The sequence below is a fragment of the Lepus europaeus genome, chromosome 15, assembly GCF_033115175.1.
Source record: "Lepus europaeus isolate LE1 chromosome 15, mLepTim1.pri, whole genome shotgun sequence".
Taxonomy (NCBI): domain Eukaryota; kingdom Metazoa; phylum Chordata; class Mammalia; order Lagomorpha; family Leporidae; genus Lepus; species Lepus europaeus.
In genome coordinates, this window is record NC_084841.1 from 45,846,866 (window position 1) to 45,870,321 (window position 23,456).

The following is a 23,456-nucleotide window of genomic DNA, read 5'->3' on the forward strand; positions in this document are numbered from 1 at the left end:
TGTTTTTCTCATTAGAAAATGGCTTATTATAGTTTAGATTCTTTAGTGCCCACGTAAATCCTTGGAAGTAATTTATTTTTACCCTTTAGTTTGAAAATTAAATGTCAAAAATTCTGAAGTAGGCTGTGGCCACAGCTGTTAGTCAGAAGTAATCTGTTTTGTCTCTGGTGAGTAGAGCTTCTGGGAAAATTAAAATTGAAATTTAAGGTGGCACATCAACTAAATCTAGCATCTGTTTACCTTTCATTGACCAAGGCATACCTCAGGTAACAGCACAGTGGCTTTCCAAGACACTAACTCCCAAGGGTTGAAGATTACTTCAGACATTCTGAATGCCACACTCAGATTGTGGAGTTCTTATCTGTAGATTTACATTCTCACCAGACCAAGAAGTTAAATGTTATTTGTCTACAAACCAATTAACATTCTGATAGTCATAAATATATATGTAAGTTGCAAACTGATCAAATCTAGGCATGACATAAATCTGAAGGGGATGGCTAATGTTTTTGGTTAAAGGACTTAAGTTATCAGAGAAGAATTGAATAGTAAATTAAAACAAATATGAAGAAATTTAGTAGACTTCATAGAAATGTTGACCTTTCCACTAAAAGCATAAATTGTCATGTATAGAATGGGAAGAGGGAGATCTGTGTTCATCTCAGTGTGAAAAAAAGTACTGAGCATTTTCGCAGACTTTACTATTAGGTATTTTCGGATGTAGCAATTTCATTCTGTCTATATTAACAAGATAATTATTTGGAATATTGTTACCAATTTTGGAATATTTTATCTCTTAAGTGGATGTGATATTAATACAAACAGAATAGATTCACTGTAGTTCATAGATACAGTTCTAAAAATATAATGGTATACCCTTCCTTCCCTCCTACTCTCTCCCCCACTATTTTAGTTTTTTGAGGTAACATATTTTTAATTTACAGTTGAAGGCTTAATGCTGCATTAAAAAAAGGTTTCTACAAGTAAAAAGACCCTAGTTCAGCGGGAATATGGGTAAGGGCCATAAACAATCAAATGGAAAGTTGACAATTTCACTCATATGCAGTGAATCTTATTAGAAATATTAATTAAGAAATAGTGAAAAAAAAAACTAAACAAAAAACACACAAAACAATAGTCATCAAGAATAGATAGTAAATTTTCTAATTATCTTTCAGCAGTCCTATTGAGAAGAGAATTCCTTTGGATACACTTGTCTACCTGCTCTATCGTCTTTCTCCTAGACACCCTCTTGTGCCCCCCATTACTTTGCTGCCAACCAAAAAAGGTATATTAGGGCTTTCAATTTTAAATTTTGCTGCTCCATGGTAGCGTACACCAGTGTGTATATATATATACATACATACATGTGTGTATATATATAGTTTCTGTTTTTCTTCAGGTTTTTGGAACCAGTTTCATTTTGGAATAGGGCCTTGGAATAAGGGCAGTTGTCCTCATCATGTTTTATTTTGAGGCAACCTGGAGATCCTCAGAACCCAATTAAAATACCACCTTAGGCTCATGGGTGCAACACATGGCAGGTTATCAGGCCCAGTAAATGTACAACCCTAGGAAACTCATAGAGTCTTTGTCCTGGCTGTGACTTAGTTGAACATTCTTATTCCAGACACAAAATTTAGGCTTGTTAGTAAGATAAAAAATGGGGGTAAAAAGACCTTCTTAATTAAGACTATTTATAGGCCTATTTGAATTTATCATTTTATAAGAGGGGAAGGGGCTGTCATTGTCACTCAGTGGATTAAGCCACTGCTTAGGATGCCAGCAACCCACCTTGGAGTGCCTAGTTCAAGATCTGGCTACTCTGTGCTTCCCATCTAGCTTCCTGTTAATGTGCCTTAGAGGCAGCAGGTAATTACCCAAATACTTGGGTTTCCACCACCCATGTGGGAAACTCAGAAGGAGTTCCTGTATCTGGCTTCTGACTGGCTTAGCCCTAGCTAATGTGGGCATCTGGGGAGTGAACCAGCAGATGGAAGCTTTCTCTCTCTTTCTTCTCTCTCTCTCTATCTCTGTTACTCTTTCAAATAAGCAATCTTTTTTAAAAAATAGGAGAACTGTGGTACAATGAAATATTATTCAAAAAACAAGAGGGAACTATTAGTTGGTAAAGGGCTATGTTTGTAGTAATGTCAGAACCCAATGTAGCAGTCACCTGGCTTTCTAGGGCACCAAAGGTCATCAGAGTAAAAGCCATTGTTCAGGTTCATAGCTGCCATTTGTAGTCCTACATTGTTCCCCACAGGCTGCTTGTGTGGGTGGAGGTTAATTACACAGTTATAATGGAAGGTGATAATCTTTGTGTGTGTTAGAGTCCTTTTGTTTTGCCTATTAGCAAATGCTCCTTAAAAGTTGTCAAACTTACTGAATATTTTCATCTGATTACATAGACTTAGAGAGATGCTTAAGCTTACATTTAATAAGAAAATGTGAGGGGCTGGCACTGTGGCATAGCAGGTAAAGCTGCCACCTGCAGTGTTGGCATCCCATAAGGGTGCCAATTCAAGTCTTGGTTGCTCTGCTTCTGATCCAGCTCACTGCTATGGCCTGGGAAAGCAGTAGAAGATGGCCCAAGTCCTTGAGCACCTGCACCCTTGTGGGAGACCTGGAAGAAGCTCCTGGCTCCTGTGTTGGGATTGGCACAGCTCTGGCCGTTGTGGCCATCTGAGGAGTGAACCCGCGGATGGAAGACTCTCTCTCTGCCTCTCTGTACAACAGCTCTGTCTTTCAGATAAATAATTTTTTTTTTAAAAAAGAAAATGTGAGATTCAATCAAAATCTTTATTGTCCTTCACTTTTGTTATGCACAGATTTTCCTTACTTAATATCTCTTGTCGTCAGTTTAATATGGAAGTAATAAAGGTATCAATTCTTCATGTTGTTGTGAGAGTTAAATAAATTATCAGTACCTGGCACATTGTTTGGATGATACATATTTGCCATGGTCATTATTTTTGAGAGAGACTGCTATTTGCATTAATAGCATATTTATGTTAATATAAATGTTAATTGATTTGATGTTTAATAAATAAAATGGAGCTATGGTTTGGATGTATTTCCTGAGGAAATAAGAGAGACTGTAATAATTTAGATAATTCAAAGAGAAACACCGTACTGTTCAGACACTTTGGTGTCTCCATCACCGGGATTACAAAGTTTCAGAGCCTGCATTCCTAGCCAATTTCTCCTATCTTTTCTTTTCATGTTACCCTCATAGGCGTCTCCTTTGGTGTCTTTGATTGGTTCTGAATGCTGAGCAGTGACAAGCACCAACACAGCTGGAAGGAGCTGTAAGATTTGCTGTTCTGTCTTCCAGCAGGGAATTATTGCCATGGATACCAGCATCAGAGGAAGGCTGGGGATCACTCTCCACTTGCCTCCTGAGTGTCTGACATCTGTTTCTGGCAAGACCAATAATGAGTGTGCTGCTAGCTTCATATGCAATGGGAGGCTGATCCAAAGCTCTTTTTTTCTGTTGTTGTTATTATAGATGGCCTCTACCCAAGATGCCAGATATGGCCAGAAAGACTCCTCTGATCAGAATTTCGACTACATGTTCAAATTGCTCATCATTGGCAACAGCAGTGTGGGGAAAACATCTTTTCTGTTCCGTTATGCGGATGACTCCTTTACATCTGCATTTGTCAGCACAGTTGGCATCGATTTTAAAGTAAAAACTGTATTCAAAAATGAAAAGAGAATCAAGCTTCAGATTTGGGTAAGTGTCTTTGCATTGATGTTCTTTGGTCTATGGCATTGAGCATGTAAGTGTGTAAGAGAAAAACATTCCCCCTCATTCTGTCCCCTGGGTCAACAAGCCTTAATTAACAAGCCCTTTTGCTGCACAACTTTCTGTAAGACAGTGGGGTAATGCCTTTTGAAGGTCTAAGCACTGAATTATGTCTTGTGGACAACTTATGCACCACAAGGGTCTTCAAAAGGAAAACACCCACACTTCTGTCATGTTAGTAGTGTAAGGAACACTCCATGAGAAGTATAGCTCTTCTTTTTCATAATTGGTATGACCTTGAACAAGTCTAAAATACTTCTAGGCCACTTTGGTGATCTATAAAATAGGAGAAATGAATCTGGTCCTTTAAGTCACAGGAAGCAACTTGCCATGGGCATTTTAAAGGAGAATATAAACAACCAAATGTAGGAAAAGTTTAAGGTTGAATACCTTCAATAAAAACCCCACATGTAACTTTGAACATGGTCATTAAGGGTACTTCAAAAAGTTCATGGAGAGTTGAATTAGATGATACATTGATTTTGATGCAGAAAAATATTTTTTTAAAGATTTATTTATTTATTTGAAAGTCAGAGTTATGCAGAGAGAGAGAGAGAGAGAGAGAGAGAGGTCTTCCATCTGGTGGTTTACTCCCCAATTGGCCGCACTGATCTGAAGCCAGGAGCCAGGAGCTTCTTCCGGGTCTCCCATGTGGATGCAGAGGCCCAAGGACGTGGACCATCTTCTGCTGCTTTCCCTGGCCACAGCAGAGAGCTGAATCGGAAGTGGGGCAGCCAGGTCTCGAATCGGCACCCATATGGGATGCCAGCACTTCAGGACAGGGTGTTAACCCACTGTACCACAGCGCCGGCCCTGCAGAAGAATCTTAAATCCATGCATATGAGGAAATTTCAGAAAAGTTCATGAAAAATGCATATTAGTTAAAAAAGTATGCATGGATTTCAAATTCTTTTTGTACCTGAATAAACATATATTTAATTCCCCTTTTTCATGGACTTTTTGAAATACCATTTCACAGACTTTGTGTTTTTCTCTCTCATAACCATATCTATTTATACATTCAAATAAAACAAAAATGTGTTTGAAACAGGGTACTCATTTAAAATTTTTAGAAATTTTATTTTATTTGAATGGCAGAAAAACAGAGAAAAAACTGGTTCACTCCCCAAGTGCCCATGAAGGCTAGGGCTGGGCCAAGATAATAGTATAAGCCAGGAGCCATGGATGCAATTGAGAGCTCTTCAGGTGGGTGATAGGAATTGAAACACTTGAGACAGTATTACTGTACCCTTGAATCTGTATTGGCAGAAGGGCAGAGTCAAGAGCTGGAGCTGGAATAACATTCAGATATTTCGATGTGGAACATGACATATTAACTGCTAGTCTAAATGCCTACTTAAAATCCTGCCTTCTGAAATATGGCAAATTGAAGGAAAGAAAAATTTCAGGGGACAGTCATTTTGCCCAGCAGTTATGATGCTGCCTGGGCTTCCCATATCTCATATCCAAGTCCTTTGTTTGAGTTCCAGCTTTGCTTTGGATCCAGCTTCCTGCCAGTGAATACCCTAGTAAGTGATGGATGATTGCTCAAGTAGTTGGATCTTACCATTCGTGTAGACTCAGATGGATCCCCAGGATCTTGTCTTCAGCCTGGCTCAGCCTTAACTCTTGTGAGCAATTGGGAAGTGAGCCAGTGGTTAGAAGGTTTCTCTCTTTCTTCCTCCCTCCCTCCCTCCCTTGTCTCTCTCAAATAAATAAATACATAAATAAATAAGATTTTAAAAAAGATTTTATTTATTTACTTGAGAGGTAGAGTTACAGACAGTGAGAGGGAGATAAAGAGAGAAAGGTCTTCTTTCCGTTGGTTCACTCTCCAGATGGCTGCCACGACTGGAGCTGCACCAGTCCTGGTCTCCCATGCAGGTGCAGGGGCCCAAGCACTTGGGCCATCTTCTACTGCTTTCCCAGGCCACAGCAGGGAGTTGGATTGGAAGAGGGGCAGCCAGGACTAGAACCGGTGCCCATATGGGATGCTAGCGCCTCAGGGAGAGGATTAACCTACTGCACCATGAGGCCAGCCCCAATGAGATTTTTTAAAAAAGGAAACAATCCAGAATAAGATATTTAAACTTTTATTTTTTAATACAAGAACCCTGTATTAAAACATCTGATAAAAATGGAATAGCCTGGCCTCTAAACATCTTAAAATGTGTTAAAAGTAAAATTTATGTTTTATTAATATAAAGAGAACAAATTTCCTGTATTTCATAGGTGCAGTTCTAAGTAGTTAACCAAACTTCCCTGCTTCTCCCACACCCTCCTCCAGTCTACCTCCTTCCTTCCTTTCTTTATTTTTCATTAATTTTTGCAAAGACATAATTTTAACTCACTCTATAATCACAGGTTTTATTCACCACTAACTGTAATATTCCACAACTAAAAAATAGGGCAGGAGTATAAACAGTTTCATATTGGCCGGCGCCGCGGCTCAGTAGGCTAATCCTCTGCCTGTGGCGCCGGCACCCCGGGTTCTAGTCCCGGTTGGGGTGCTGGATTCTGTCCCGGTTGCTCCTCTTCTTGTCCGGCTCTCTGCTGTGGCCCGGGAGTACAGTGGAGGGTGGCCCAAGTCCTTTTGCCCTGCACCCGCATGGGAGACCAGGAGAAGCACCTGGCTCCTGGCTTTGGATCAGAGTGGTGTGCTGGCCGCAGTGCGCTGGCTGCAGCGGCCATAGGGGGGTGAACCAACGGAAAAAGGAAGACCTTTCTCTCTGTCTCTCTCTCTCTCTCACTGTCCAATCTGCCTGTCAAAAAAAAAAAAAACACACAAAAAACAAAAAACCAGTTTAACAGGAGTATAAACAACGGCTAAAAACAGCAATCATATCACAAGATTTCCATTTCATTCCTATATATTTTTTGTATTCTATATTAACTGACACATATCAGAAAAAAAGGTGTGATATTTGTCTTTTTTGAGACTGGCTTATTTTACTAAGCATAATGGTTTCTAGTTTGCATTCATTTTGTTCCATATTATAGAATTTCACTCTTTTTATGGCTAATGTTCCATAGTATGTATGTGTATATATATATATATATATATATATACCCCATTTTCTTTATTTAGTTATCAATTGATGGACATCTGAGTTGATTCTATATCTTAGCTATTGTACATTAAGTTACAATAAACATGGAAGTACACATAACTCTTTAATATGCTTATTTCATTTCCTATGTGTAAATTCCCATGAATGGGATGGCTGGATCATATGGTAGATCTATTTTCAGATATCTGAGCAATCTCCATACTTTCTTCCATGATAGTTGTACTATTTTACATTACTGCCAACAGTATATTAGGGTACCTCTTCCCCCACATCCTCACCAGAATTTATTTTTTTGATTTTTGGATGATAGCCACTTTAATGGGGTGAGGTGAAATCTCCTTGTGGTTTTTCTTTGCATTTCCCTGATGGCTAGTGATCCTGAGCTTTTTTCACATGTCTGTTGGCCATTTGAATTTCATCCTTTGAAAAATGACTGTTCATGTCCTTTGTCCATTTCTTTTTTTTTTTTTTTTTATTTTTGACAGGCAGAGTGGACAGAGAGAGAGAGACAGAGAGAAAGGTCTTCCCTTTGCCGTTGGTTCACCCTCCAATGGCTGCCACGGTAGCGCGCTGCGGCCGGCGCACCACGCTGATCCGATGGCAGGAGCCAGGTGCTTCTCCTGGTCTCCCATGGGGTGCAGGACCCAAGCACTTGGGCCATCCTCCACTGCACTCCCTGGCCACAGCAGAGAGCTGGCCTGGAAGAGGGGCAACCGGGACAGGATCGGTGCCCCGACCGGGACTAGAACCCGGTGTGCCGGCGCCACAAGGCGGAGGGCTATGTCCATTTCTTGACTGGATTGTTTGTTTTGTTGTTGCTGAGTTTCTTGAGCTCTTTATAGATCCTGGATATTAATTCTTTATCAATTGCTTAGTTTTCAAGTATTTTTTCCCATCTGTCAGTTGCCTCTTCCCTTTGTTGAGTGTGTCCTTTGCAGTGTAGAAGCTTCTTAGTTTGATTAATCTATTTTTGCCTTCATTGCTTGTGCTTCTGAGGTCTTTTCCAAGAAGTCTTTGCTTCTGCCAATGCCTTGCAGTTTCCTGATATTTCCTCTAGTAATGTTATGGTATCAGGTTATAGATTTAGATCCTTGATCCATTTCAAATTGATTTTTGTATAAGGTACAAGGTAAGAGTCTTGTTTCTTACTTCTGCATGCATAGATACAATTTTCCCAACAGCATTTGTTGAAGAGAATTTCCTTTCTCCAGAGACTGATTTTAGCCAGTCTGTCAAAGAGTAGTTAGTTGTAGGTGTGTGGATTAATTTCTGGCGTTTCTATTCTGTTCCATTAGTCCTATAAGGTCAGTACCATTCACAATAGCTACAAAAAATTTTAAATACCTTTGAATATATTTAACCAAGTATGTGAAATATCTTTACAATGAAAATTACAAAACATTGAAGAAATAGAAGACACAAAAAATGTAAAAATTTTCCACATTCATGTGTTGAAAGAATTAATATCAACAAAATGCCCATACTATCCAAAGGAGTAAAATTTAAGGATGAAGTTAATGTTACAGACAAGTGTTCTATTTTGTTTTGCTTATTCTAACTCTGGAGTATTCTAAGTCTATTCAGAACTTACATAAGAACTTGGATAAGTAGACTTGAGGGTAAGCATGTACTCTGTTCTCCTGTTCCCCAAAGCCATTTTTGTTGGGAGGGATCCTTTTTAGCAACTTGACTTTCTATGTATGAAGACAGAAAGAGCCATATCCTTTACCCTACATTTGTGGTCCAGTTCAGTTCCCTCCTTATGAACTTCAAGCAACAGTTATCATAGGTTAAATTTTATATTCAGGATTACAAAAGTCCCCTAACTCAGATGAATTAAAAGTTAAATTAAGTAGGTAACTGCATGTATCTTAAATCCATGGTAGTTCTTTCTGCTAGTATAAAGAACTGTCATTTCTCTGGCTGAGAGCTGCTTGTTTCTCCTTTCTCCTTTGTTTCTTAGAGATATTAAAAATGGTTGATGTAATTATTTAAATAAAATACCAACCTGGTATGTTAAGCCAAATGTATCATCATTAGCAATTTCAACTTTGCTTTTTAAACAGAAATTATTTGTTGAGGTATAAAACCATCTATACTTATACAAAGCAGATATAATCATGTTTCACATATATAATGTACATTATTTCTCATGCTTAAAAAGTGTTTTCTTTAGAACACTAGCTGCTGATACCAAACCATAGCTAATTCACTCTCTTTTCTTGGGCATTAAAGTTACTTCTCTGAGTCCTGGATGAATGTTGCTCCTCCCTGAGCCCCGCTAAGCCCAACACAGATTGTTGGATTCCTGCTGCTCTTTTTTTCCTCTCCAGTTTTTCAGTTTCCATAGCTTCATGGAAAAGCTTTGGCATATTGTTCTGTTCAGATTTTTCTCCAATCTTTCATAATCTACCATTTTTTCTAAAAACTCCAAGTCTTTTTACATCTAGACCAGCCACATACCTCTACCCAGAGTTTCCATTCTCCTGTTCTGTGGACACCCATACTCCCTTCAGGGGCCTTTGCTTAGGAACCCTTCCCCTTTGACACTTCTTAGTCACATAAGTAGTTGAATGGCCATCACTATCTTTATATTAATGGATAATATTACTCTTTTAGTAGGCCAAGAACTCTTAATATATATAGGATTCTGGGACAATGATAGTTAGCTTTATATTCCTATATATGAACTGGTCTACTAGATAGTGAAACATTTGTAATAAGTATTCTATGCTTACTGAACTTAGAGAAATTAATATTCAGAGTAATTCTATACTTCTATAAGCAAGTACAACATAGCTAGGGTTTATTAAGTATGATCATATGCCTTATCTCTAATTTTCACACCAACCCAACCTTCTACTTTTATAATTCCTATCTCACCTCAGAAATCTGAAAATAGAACAAATGAAATATCTTGTTTGGAGCCATACATGGTGAGTGGCTCAGATAGGAACCCAGGCTAGTTCTATCAGATGCTGATGGTTTTTGAGTTTCCCTCCACCATGCTGCTATGATTAAGAAGGGGTCTTGGCTATGGTAATGTTTTTGTGAAGATGGCAATTTGGGACAGTGCTTTTCCATCTTAGTTAAACAAATGTTTTTGGCATAAGTTGACCATTTCAACAAACTGCAGTGTACAGGGAAATATATAATAGAGAATAGCAGGGTGGCATGCATAAGAATAGGCATTTCTGTAATAATCCTGGGGATCTTTGCTTTATGTAATAATAATTTGTAGAAAATGCTGTGTATAGTTATTGCTTAACATTTGGACAAATCATTTATTTATGAATATGTTTATCACATAGTTTGCCATCTTGTGTTTAAATAACTAAACAATTCACTGTTCTTCTCATCTTACAGTATTTTATACACTTATATTATGTCCAACTAACTCATCAAGATCGCCCAATCCTCATAGCCTATTCTATATTTCAAAGAAGAAAAGGAAGAATGGTTTCCTAGTATAAGAAACATTGTGAAGAGTGCTGGAAATTGTCGACATTAGACTGTCTGGATGACCAGACATGACAGTGTGGTTCTCCTGGATAACTGACAATCTCTTTTGCTCAGTGAAAGGACAGGGGTTTCCTTGTTTGCTTTGTTCTCTGTCATTCACATACAAAATACAAGATTGACTTTAACTAATAAAAGATTTACCTTGCAAAACACACAGTTCAGTTAGAGACTATAGGTTTAAAATACACAGGGTTAATCAACAGAGCAAGTTACGATATCCTAAAAAAATTAGATCAAGTTGGTTTTTCATAAATCATTTTTGCTTCCTGTTTTTTCGACTTTCACCCATCCCCATTCCTTGTCTTTCATCTCTCTCCATCCCTCCTTTCCACTCTCCCCTTCTTTTCCGAGCTTTGGCCTGGCTGATTTCTCGGAAGACTCATTATCAAGGCACTGATCAGCCACTCAGACATGTGCACATGTGCACTGGACAAAGGTGCCAACCAATGGGTCAAGTGGGGCTGCCCTGCACCCACAGCTCCATTGCCAAGCCTGTGCTCTTGCTCAGAGATACATCTGTATCTGTGAAGGGGTGGGGGTATTGCCTTTCCACAAAGGTACTATCTGCTCATCAATTATGTATCTACCATTTTGCATGCAACCAAAGGGGATTTGAATTCCCATGTAGCAACCATGTATGTGGACAGTGACTATGTCAGAATATAAAGAAGGAGATGGGGGAAACTCAGAGAAGGATAAAAAACTTTGCTTCCCTAGTAGCGGTCTCGAGGAAGAGAATGTTTTAAAATATGAGACTTACTATTATGCAAGTATGGCCAACCTAACAGATCAGGAGATGACTGCCATTGAAATGATAGTCTTTCATATTCCGGATCCCACGGGAAGGGTGCATGGTTGGTGGTGTTGGAGGAGAGTGGGGTTGTGGCACACAGGGAGTTGGGAGAATCACTGAAATGACCATGAAAAGAGAGGGTTCAGACCTGAGGGCAACAAGTCTCACTTGTCGTTTCTACAGGAAAGAACTGGAGAGGCAGGTAGAGAGGTTTAAGCTAGTCTGAACAATTTCTGAAAGCCCTGGGGTCTAGGGGATGCCCCTGGTTTAATGGTACCTGGACTTGTGGTGATGGGACAGATGGATAGCGGTTCAGTGTGAGAGGGGTAGGGATGGTGAGAGGCCCATAAGGGAGGTGGTTGGGGATGTGGCCTCCGGAAGGGTTGGTTTGCTTTGTTTTCTGTCTTACTTATTTATTTTTAAATTTTCATTTATATAAAGGGAGCAGATTTGAAAAGCATGCTCCAGTAAGTTGTTGACTATCTTTAGAAACTGAATAACCCATAGAGGGGCAGTCCCTTTAGGGTAAGCAATGCTGCAGATGTCAAAGCATCAGAATAAATAAATAAAAGACATCATTAACACAGAGGGTAGGTTCTCAGAGCCCCAAGGGCAGCATGGGTCACTGATTCACTCTGACAAATGCTGTGATTCCAAATACTCTTGCCACAGGCTCAGTACATTTCTGGATCTCAGTATTTGGAAACCTAGAACATTAGGTCAGGAACAGAGCTCATGAATTTTCTGGCCAAATCTCTCATGGGTAGTGTTAATAATAATCATTTATCAAGCCCAGTACTAACCCATAAAGTAAGCATTTTGTGTTTACATACATTTTAGAATTTATATTTTGTCACAACCTAATAACGTTAAGGTATTAGTTGTCCTGCTTTATAAATGAGGAAGTAGGGAATCTGCAAGACAATGTGATTTGCCCAAGATCACGGTAAGGATGTGTCAGAAACAGGATTCCCACTGAGGCACCAAGACTAAGGCCCATTAGTTAATCACACAGTATAAATGAGGGCCACAGAAGCCAGATTTGTTGAATTTTCATGGCATCTGATATTAAATCCAATATATCTTAATCCCTGGCAAGTGATTTTCCCATATATATAATTACTCATTATCTTTCAGAGTTTCCTTATTAGCTATTCTAAGAAAGTATTTATAGTTACAGAAAGGAATCAGTTGTTTTGCTTGGAGCTGTCTGCCAGCACAAGCACTTAGCACATTACCTGTTTTGCATTTAAAACACATAGCTGTGCACGGTAAGAAGGAGTGGAGCACCTTCGACTAACTCTTCCTGCACAGTTCTGGAATGCCTGTCACCACTGTTGGGGAATGTGCACATACAGGGGAGTGTGTGGGGGAAGGCGCTGCGTGAAATGGAGTCAATACTTGCAGGAAATATTTCTGCCAATCATCTTTGCATTTGGTCATCTTTTAGCCTGCCCTTTGGTTTCAGGATGGACAGGAAGTTCTAATATCCTGTAGTGTATTTAAAAGGGACCAACATGCTCTACCCAGGCAAATGCTCTAAGAGAACCACGGAAGCCAGTGGCAGCTGCCAAGACCATTTTTGGTGTTGTCATTGGTATGCTCTTTTCTCCTAGCACATGCCTTTAACTTAGCATCTGCTTTTCCTGAGAGATGGAGAAAGGCAAGATTTAGTCTCAGTCCTGAGAGAAAGCTGATAACTGTGTGCAAAATGTCAAGATGCATGAAAACATTGACTGTGTCAGACTGCTGACAGCAGCAGCTCTTGCAATACTACAGTGTTTAAGCTACTCTTTCCAGCACTGACAAAACTCATGGGAGGGTAAATCTTTTTCCTGGCCTAATAGAGCTGATTACAGGGGAAGACAGGAGCATAAACACAGCAGAACAGTCATCCTGTGGCTTGGTGACTGTATTCTATCAAAGGCAGAGTGGCCCAGTTTAAGCCTGGTTTAAGCATGGTCTTTGGAGACTGGTGGTCCACGGTCCAAATTTTCCCCTGCTTCTCACTAGCTCTGTGACCTCAAATCTTGACTTCTCTGCCCCTTTGTTTACTTGTTTGTGAAATGGGAGAAAATAAAACCTACCCCTTAACTGAGATGTATTTGCTATTAGGAATATTTATACTTTAATACTGAGTCCCAAAGCAGCATATGGTAAAGTTTGTTTTTTTTTTCTTTTTCAAAAATAGTGTGCCAATGTTTGTACTTTTGTACTCAGTATTTTAATCAGATTTAATGTTTGTTGGGTACCTACTATGTACTAGGTACTGTGCTAGGTGTTGGAGATTCAAGCATGCAGGAAGCATGGGGTCTTCCCTAAGAAGCCAACCATCTGCTGAGGAGGTAGAACTCCATCTGCCATGGTAAATGATCCAGAAGATCTGAGCAGGGGATACACCAGAAAGATGCCTAACCCAGTCTGGTGGCTCTCGAAATATTTCTTGGGGCGGGGGTATCTGTATCTGAGCTGAGAACTCAGCAGTAAAAAGGAATTATTTGTTCATTCATTCATTCACTCACTCAATCAGCATTTATTGAGTTTCTACCATGTGTCAGACACCGTGAAGGAATTTGAGATTGAAAATAAATTATGCAAAAGCATACTGATTGTGGTAAGTGCTGTAGAGTCAGTAGAACACTTTGACAAATGAAAAATAGCTAGGAAAGGGGAGGCCTATTTTAGTTAAATGATCAAGGAGACCCAGAGAACAGGAACAGCTTTTTGAAGAATAAGGGAAGCTTTCACTTTTGAGAGGTGAGAAATTTCATTTTTTAAATTCTTTCCACCATAACTTCTTATAGAACATTTACTTATTGGAGTCTATTGATCAGATCTGATTTTTCTCCCATTTTTCTCTCCATTTGAACAGGGGAAGATTTGGACTATTGGGACCTGAAGCTTTTATAGTTAGCTGATCTTCTTTAAGGAGTACACAAATATACAAAAATACAAAAATATCTTATATTTTGCAAAAGAAACAGAAAGCAGATGAACATATGAACACTTTTCTGGGACCCACTTGGAAGGAACTCAATCTTCAGTCATCTTCATGATAATTCACCTCTACTTCAGTAGAAAGTTAACATGTATGTCTGCCTAGACTGAAGGCCATATGAATGGGGAGAAATAGTTACAATTAGTAGAACAGAGCAGTATACAATGGGAACTTGCAGGCAAAGGTGTACCAAGGCAGCAGCCAAAGAAGTGGCTTTGGGGCAGGAGCCTGGATTCCAGGGCTCCCTGTGTGGCCCTGGGGCAAATGACTTAACCTCTCTAGACATCAGCCTTCTGCTTTTTTTTTTTTTTTGACAGGCAGAGTTAGACAGTAAGAGAAAAGAAACAGAGAGAAAGGTCTTCCTTTCTGTTGGTTCACCCCCCAAATGGCTGCCACAGCCAGCGTGCTGTGCCAATCCAAAGCCAGGAGCCAGGTGCTTCCTCCTGGTCTCCCATGTGGTGCAGGGCCCAAGCACTCAGGCCATCCTCCACTGCCTTCCTGGGCCACAGCAGAGAGCTGGACTGGAAGAGGAGCAACCGGGACAGAATCTGGCGCCCCAACCAGAAATAGAACCCGGGGTGCCGGTGCTGCAAGCAGAGGATTAGCCAAGTGAACCGCGGTGCCAGCCATGATCTTTTTTTTTTTTTTTAATGATTTTATTTATTTGAAAGGTAGAGTTACAGACAGAGAGGGAGAGACAGAGAGAGAGAGGTCTTCCATCCACTGGTTCACTCCCCAAATGGCCACAACAGCCAGAGTTAAACCAATCCAAAGCCAAGAACCAGGAGCTTCTTCCGAGTCTCTCACATAGGTGCAGGGACCCAAGTAATTGGGCCATCTTCCACTGCTTTCCCAGGCCATAGCAGAGAGCTGGATTGGAAGAGGAATAGCTGGGACATGAACCAGTGCCCATATGGGATGCTGGCACTGCAGAAAGAGGCTTAACCTACTACACCACAGCACCAGCCCCAGTCTTTTGACCTTTAAAATGGAGAGGATTGATTTAAGTAAATGGAAATGATTTTTAAAAATCATCAGTCACCAATGTGCCAGATAGAGTTGTACTTACCTTGAAAGAGTTATCTGTAACCCCATGTTTATAGCAGCTCAACTCACAATAGCTAAGACAAGGAATCAAACCAGATGTCCATTAACTGATGACTGGATAAAGAAATTGTGGTACACACACACACACACACACATGATGGAATACTACACAGCCATAAAAATGAAATCCTGTATTTCGCAACAAAATGGATGCAATTGGAAACCATTATTTTTAGTGAAGTAAAACAGTCCCCCAAAATACAAATATCATATCTTTCCTAATTTGTATTAACTATATATAGAGTACAAAAAAAGTAATGTATGTGAGTGAAATTAACATTTTGAGATTTGATCATTGTTTAAAGCCCTTGTCTATACTCTTGAGGAACTGGTTTTTCTACTGACCACTTGTTGAATTCTGCACTTAGTGAGAGTGTTAAGCTTGTGATTATAAAGAAAATAGAAAGCATGCCATTGTAAAAATTAAAAGAAAAATAAGAAAAGAAGAAAGGAGGGTAGTCCTAAGGGAGGGAGGAAGGGTAGGTGAGAAGTATCATTATGCTTTTAAATATGTATATATGAAACACATGAAATTTGCTCCCCTTAAATGAATAAAAGTATTTCTAGACAAGAAATGAGGGAAAGGAATGGCAAAGATTATATTTCTCAGATCCTGATAGTAAAACACAGAAACAAGAAAGCAAATATGCATCACATGCACCCTTCCACACATGTGTACACAGACAAATGCACCCACTTACAACCTCCTGCCACAAACACACGCTCACACGTGCACATACATAAACACGTACAAGGGTTTTCTTCTTAATTTTAAGCTGAGGATCATGTTCTCAGGCTCTCAAGTCTTTGTTTTTCTTTCCAAAAGAGTCAATGAAGACAATAATATTTCTCTATCAAAGGTCATGAGGTCAATAGTAATATCTAGATTATGCTTTTGACTTCATTATCCCTAAAAACTAAAAACAATGACTTTCCAGTTGAGCAAGTCAGATCATAACTTTGAGCATCATTCAACTGCTTTATTAAAAGAGGAATTGATTGGGGGGATCAGTAAGGCTCCTTCCATCTCCTAAATCCCAGGTGTTAAGCAGCCAAAGACAGGAGATATAGTTGGATTAGATCCTGAATATTGGCAATCACATCATTTTTCTTGGGTCATGCAACTTCTGTAATATGAGTATCATTTTCTGGTACATCAAGCTCCTTGTCATTGTTAGTCAAATCGAAGAGAAAGTGTCTCAGAGTGTCCGTATGATGATCTTTTATTAATGCATAAGCATCTATGTGTGGTTCCTAGGAAGTATAATTCGAACTTACAGAAGCCTCCCTTTACTTTTGTACTGTAGTCTCCATGTACTTACCAGCCAAAATGTTTAAACACTTGAACACAGTGGTGTATGATGTCAGATCTTTGCTAGACTCAACTTGGTTCTAAATTTTCCCAAGACAGAATTATTACATAGTGGCTTTGTGATTAAGAATGGGCTCCAAAGTCATATGGTCTGAGTTCAAATCTTTGTTCTAAGACCTATGAACGCTGTGATCTTGGGCAAATTATTTAACTTCTCCATGCCTCAATGTTTCCATCTGTAAACTGGAGATGCTACTGCTTCTTTGCTTATAGTATTATTGTAAAGATTAAATCAAAAGATTTTTAGGAGGTCTTTTCACAGTATAGTATCAGGCACATAGTAAGGTCTCTATAAATAAAATCATTATTATTTATCTCCCACCCTTTATTTTACCAATATGAACTTCACTTTTTAAAAAAGATTTTATTTATTTTTATTTGAGAGGTATAGTTACAGACAGAGGAGAGACAGAGGAAAAAGGTCTTCCATCTGCTTGTTCACTCCTCAAATGGCTACAATAGCCAGAGCTGAGCTGAATCAGAGCCAGGAGCCAGGAGCTTCTTCTAGGTCTCCCACACTGGTGCAGGGGCACAAGCACTTGAGCCATCTTCCACTGCTTTCCCAGGCCCTAGCTGAGAGCTGGATTGGAACAGGAGCAGCTAGGACATGAACCAGTGCCCATAGGAGATGCTGGAACTACAGGCAGAGGCTTACCCTACTATGCTACAATACCAGCCCCGAACTTTATTTTTTTAACACTAGGGATTATAATTCATAGAACTGAAAATGGACTTTTGGGGCCATAAATTGCCAGTTCTAGTGTGGACAGCCATTTATATGAAGCCTTTTATTTTGACATTTGATGTGGTAATGGAATACAGAAGCCTACCCACAAGGTGAATCATCTTCTGGACCCCTGGTCTCCTCTCATCAGCCTCTGGTAACTTCTACCATGATCAACCAAGTGCAGTCAGTTGTACTGCAGAGGCTTTTCTTGGTGTTTTGGAGTCATCTGTGTATATAAACAAAGTCATCTATTGCATAGGGAAAGCAAATCCATATAGTTTATTTATTTATTTTTTTTACAGGCAGAGTGGATAGTGAGAGAGAGAGAGACAGAGAGAAAGGTCTTCCTTTGCCGTTGGTTCACCCTCCAATGGCCGCCGCGGCCGGCGCACCACGCTGATCCAAAGGCAGGAGCCAGGTACTTCTCCTGGTCTCCCATGGGGTGCAGGGCCCAAGCACTTGGGCCATCCTCCACTGCACTCCCTGGCCACAGCAGAGAGCTGGCCTGGAAGAGGGGTAACCGGGACAGAATCCGGCGCCCCGACCAGGACTAGAACCCAGTGTGCCGGCGCTGCAAGGCAGAGGATTAGCCTGTTGAGCCACGGCGCTGCCCTATAGTTTATTTTATTAAATGTTTATGAAATTGATGTCCTGTCTAAAAATAAAATAGTTATAACTCATTTTATTCATAGAGAGCTATTATTAAAATTCTTGAGTATGACTTCCTCTGGATATTGCCTGGTGAGGCTGGTAGCTTCTGGCCTAAGATATGAGCTGCATGAATGGCATCATATCATCTGTTGTTACCTTTTTATTGATTTATGTGAAGTTACACAGCTGATAGTTTATATAGTCCCAGCATTATATAAATACAACTTAATTTAAGCATTTAATTATTTCATGCATTTATTTCTCAGGTCAGATTTAAAGGCAACCACAGCATAACATTTACTAATTGGATAATACTTATTTTCAGTGGTAGTAATATTCCCTTTTTCTCTTCTGCTTTTGTTCTCTTAATACTAATTTTGTTGGTCCTCATGGCCCCTGTGGCAGCTGAACAGCAAGATAAGAGAGATGGCAAATGTAAGCGTTAATTGGTCTGAATCTCTTTGCTCAAGCTTATGATGGATATGAAGAAATGGAAGACCAATCCATTTTTAAGGGATTTATAATCTTTGAAAGCAACTGAATTGATTTTATAATGTTTCTAAAGCATTGCATACAAAACAACATGGTATAAATCAAACATAAAAATACAAAGTAGACATAAAGTTAAAAAGAATTAAAGTGGGTAAAGTGTTACATAGAGTCTATAGAGAAATCAAGAGGGTTATATAGGGTGGATGCTTTTACAAAGGGATATTCAGGAAATGGAGAAGTATTAAAGGATGGTGCAAATCCCCAGAGAGTCTTCAGAGAACGATATCCACCCGCCTTATACTAAAGAGAACCAGGAAGGAGCAGTTAGTTATGGGGCCAAGAGAGAACAGTGGCCGTAGCTATAGGAGAAGGGCATTGGATTGGAGCCTTGGCTTTCAGAGCATGCCCACTGCCTGTCAATGGCTCTTCAGGAAAGGGGCTATGGGAATAGATGCCCTGACCTCCTTCCTCCCATTGCTATGCAGTGACAGGCATTCAAGTTGACCTTCCACTGCTCTGTGAGTTAAACGCTTTCCTTGCTGTAGAAGCAGTGATCCCAAACATCAACCTCTGACCCACAATGGCCTCCAACGAATGGGTTCCCAAAGGAAGAGTAAGCAATGTGTTTTTCATAAAATTAACCTTATTTGATGTTAAGAAACATTTTAGATTAAAATGTTTTTTATTATGATTAATTCATTTCCACTAAAAGCTAATCTGGTAGATAGTAGATTTTTTTTTTTTAATTTGACAGATAGAGTCATAGACAGTGAGAGGGAGAGAGAGAGAGAGAAAGGTATTCCTTCCATTGGTTCACTCCCCAAATGGCAGCCACGGCTGGTACTGTGCTGATCTGAAGCCAGAGGCCAGGTGCTTCCTCCTGGTCTCCCATGCGGTGCAGGGGCCCAAGCACTTGGGCCATCCTCCACTGCCCTCCCAGGCCACATCAGAGAGCTCGACTGGAAGAGGAGCAACAGGGACTAGAACCTGGTGCCCATATGGGATGCTGGCACTGCAGGCAGAGGATTAACCAAGTGAGCTACGGCGCTGGCCCAATGGTAGATTTTTTAAAACCCTTATTTAGGGGGAAAGTGGCAATCCTCTGTTGATCACCCATTTGTACTTATTGATTATCAACATTATTTTGGTTTTGGAATCCCAAGTGTCTGGGAAGCAGTAACATGGAGGGTGTAGTGGCACAGATTCCTCTGGGCTTGACAATATGGAGAAAATAGTGAAAGCCAGGCAGTGGCTGTGTTGGTCAAACAACCCCCAGTACAGTTTTTTCTTAAAGCACCAAATATATATGTTGGGCAAAAGAGTTACACTGTGGAGGCATGGAAGGCAATGGTTTTTAAGTTTCATATCTACCAGTGGAGATATGTGGAGATAAACAAACATCAACCAAACGAACACAAGGTTGGATATAGCAATAGCAAGGAGGTTGGCCACCATCACTTGGATTTTGGCAGAAACAGAGACATAGGAGAGTGTAATAGTGGAAAACAGAGGGACTTTCAGATATGCCCTGATCAGGGGCTGTTGACTTGGGTGAACTGTAGGCTTGCTGAGTAAAATGGTGTGCCCCGTGTTACTAGTCAGGGGTACTTTCTCCAATTGTGCTAAGGTGGAAGCAGGGATAAACACAGGGGAACTGTCAGTTTTTAATCAGGTTCTGTCCCTTTGGGTCTGTTTGTCAGAGAGTTTTTGTTTGCTTTTTGGACTGTCACTAGAGAGAGCTTGCTGGCTTCCTGAAAATCTGACTGTTAGCAGGCTGACTTCCTGGGTTATTTATTGTAGATAAGGAGATTGGTTTCCAGGGCCGGTTGCTGTGAGTTGTGGGTCAAAGTTTTGTTTTTATGTATGGGCTAGCAATTATCTATTCATATACCCAGTCTCTCATAAGTACACCAAACAAAAGGCCAACTTAGTAACAATAGTGAGAGCAGCAATATGAGAATAATGACTGGGTTTTGAGTACCTGGTAGTTTGACTCTGGGCAAATGATGTGCTTCTGTTGTGCCTTGATTTCTGTTTTCTAGGAAATAAGCATAATAATATCTGCCTGGTAGGGTTCTTTTGAGAGAGAACATAATATGTGTGATCTGCCTCTTAAAGTGTTTTCAGGTTTTTCAGACCCATTTATACTTATACAGATTATTGAGATTTCTGAAATCATTTTGTGTATATGGGTGATGTATATTTGTATCTTCTGTATTAGAAAAATTGAAAATATTTACTCACTTAAAATGATAAACATTGCATATAATATGTTTTAATGAAAATATATACATTTTGAAAAGTAGTGAAACTCGTGAAAATAATGGCATAGTTTTGCACTTTTGTAAATCTTTAATATATGACTAAGTAGGGAACAGCCATGTTTTCTTATCTGCTTCTTCATTCAACCTGTTGCTATATCACGTGTCGTGCAACCTCTGGAAAACTTTACTGTAGGGCCAATGCTGTGGTGCAGCAGGTTAAGCTGCAGTCAGCAGCACCTCATGCCATATGGGCGCTGGTTTGAGTCCTGGCTGCTCCACTTCGAATCCAGCTCCCTGCTAATGGCCTAGAAAAGCAATGAAGGATGGCCCAAGTGCTTGGGCCCCTGCACCCCCATGGGAGACCTGGATGAAGTTCCTGGCTCCTGGCTTCAGCCTGGCCCAGCCCTGGCTATTGTGGCCATTTGGGGAGTGAACCTGACGATGGAAGATTCTCTCTCTCTCTCTCTCTCTCTCTCTCTCTCTCCCTCTCTCTCCCTCTCTCTCCCTCTCTATATATAACTCTGCTTTTCAAATAAATAAAATAAATCTTTAAAAAATATTCTACAGGGGCCGGCGCCATGGCTCAGTTGGTTAATCATCCACCTGCAGCGCCAGCATCCCATATGAGTGCCAGGTTCTAGTCTCTGTTGCTCCTCCTCCAATCCAGCTCTCTGATGTGGCAGTGGCAAGTGCAAAGATCTCAGAAGTAGGTGCCAAGTCCCCACCCTCACCTCTCACATCTGGATCCCTAGAGAGATCATCTCTCCAGTTCTGGGAAGGATGACAGGTGATGAGTAAGATGAATCCCGCTTCCTCTAATCCCTGCTTAGTTACCAAGTGGACAGCTGAGTAGAGATGTCATTGGGCACCTAGCAAAACTCAGAGAGGGAGCATTAACTAGGGGAAAATTTTTTTTTTTTTTAAATTCTGGTCTTCAAGGTATATCAGAAGTTAAATGTCAACTTGTGAAGTTATGCATGACAAGTAGGCCAATATTGTAATTTTCTAAATGTAGTTTTCAACCAAAGGAACAAATGAGCTTTTATCAGCAAGTTGAGTTGCAGCTCTGTGAAGCTGCCCTGGACTCTTCACGGTAGACCAACCATCTGTGTAGAAGGGCCACCTAGACTCCTGAGGCATATTGTTGACACTGTAATTGAAGGGGGAATATGGGCTGATATAAATAATTTAATTTTACCACACCAATACAACTGTCCTCTTTTAAGATAGCAAAAAGTACAGTAGTTTTGGGAATTTTTCTGCACTCTAATTCAGCGAAGCAGTAAACATTCAGGTCAAGACAAAGCTCAGAAGATTTCAGGTCTACTGTTTTATTTGTCACAAGTTTTTTTCTTTTTTTAAGTTGTATTGTCTTTATTTTTTTAAGGAATTTTTTTATTAAAAACTTTTATTTAATGAATATAAATTTCCAAAGTATAGCTTATGGATTACAATGGCTCCCCCCCCCCCATAACTTCCCTCCCACCCACAACCCTCCCCTTTCCCACTCCCTCTTCCCTTCCATTCACATCAAGATTCATTTTCAATTCTCTTTATATACAGAAGATCATTTTAGTATATATTAAGTAAAGATTTCAACAGTTTGCCCCCACATATCAGTTGAAGACAAGTGAGTGAGAATCGGAAACATTTTTTTGCACTCTGCTGCATGGCTAGCTTCTTCAAATGTTGTAATGAGGTCGGTAGTGTGGATCTGAGAGTGAACTTCTACATTGAGTTTTGTAATAATCAAATTACTCAAGGTTGATCACAGGGATTAAAGGAAAGAGGCTCCTTGCTCAGAGTGGTGAAAATGAAGACCTACTGAGACCTTTTAGCCTGACAAATGACTTGAGCAATGTGAAGGTGACTGGGCGGCACTCAAGTTTGCAGATGGATTAATCTTAGAGCATGAGAGAATTTCACCTGTGAAAGCAACCAGACAAGAGGGCTGTAGAAGCTAGGGGGTTGGGTGAATGATTCTGCTCCAAATGGACAGCACCTTTCTTTTCCTGAGAAGTATCTGGTCAGTGATTTTAGCATAGAAATCATGGCCTGCTGGACTCACAAAAGTGAGTCTTTTGTAAGAATCATTTTGTGTATTTGTTTAAAATATAAATTTTAAGCCTTATCCAAGACCCTGCTGTATCAGAACCTCTCTGTGAACAGAATCAGGGAATTTGGATTTCTAATAAGCATCACAGATAACTACTGCCATTCTAAGGAGTAGGTCCCAAGTAACCCAAAATTACCCCCTGCAGAGCAGTAGGTAAGACTAGTCTGTTAGGACTGAGGACAGATCTGGGGAAGGACTGACTAAGGCGCTCTTCTCAGACCTGCTTCTGTTTTCTGGAGCCAGAAAACAGCTCTACATTGGCCCAGAAGTGCTACAGTCTGGAGGCTGGATATTTAGTATACCTGGAGACAGAAGGTGTGTGCCAGGAAGAACAGCACCAAGCTTAAGGGGCACACGCCCTGACACATACTCTCTGCTTGCTCCTTCACCCCTACCAGCTCTCATTCTTTCATCTCTTCAAGACCAAATATAGTTTCTAACTTTACTTTTGATTTCTTCTTTTTCATCCCTATTCTCTATATTCTTAGATCCTAAGGGCTAGATGTATTTTCTCTCTATTCTCCTTCATCTC

At 40.1% G+C, this 23,456-nt stretch overlaps 1 protein-coding gene across 1 annotated transcript in view; it reads left to right on the plus strand.

Moving 5' to 3' along the window:
* The first annotated feature begins 3,511 nt into the window (after positions 1 to 3,511).
* The window catches only part of RAB3C (RAB3C, member RAS oncogene family), a 240,875-nt gene continuing 220,930 nt past the window's right edge, over positions 3,512 to 23,456 (plus strand). Inside the window, exon 1 of the mRNA XM_062212128.1 lies at positions 3,512 to 3,739. Coding sequence (XP_062068112.1) covers positions 3,512 to 3,739 — 228 coding nt within the window. The remainder of the gene's footprint in view (positions 3,740 to 23,456) is intronic.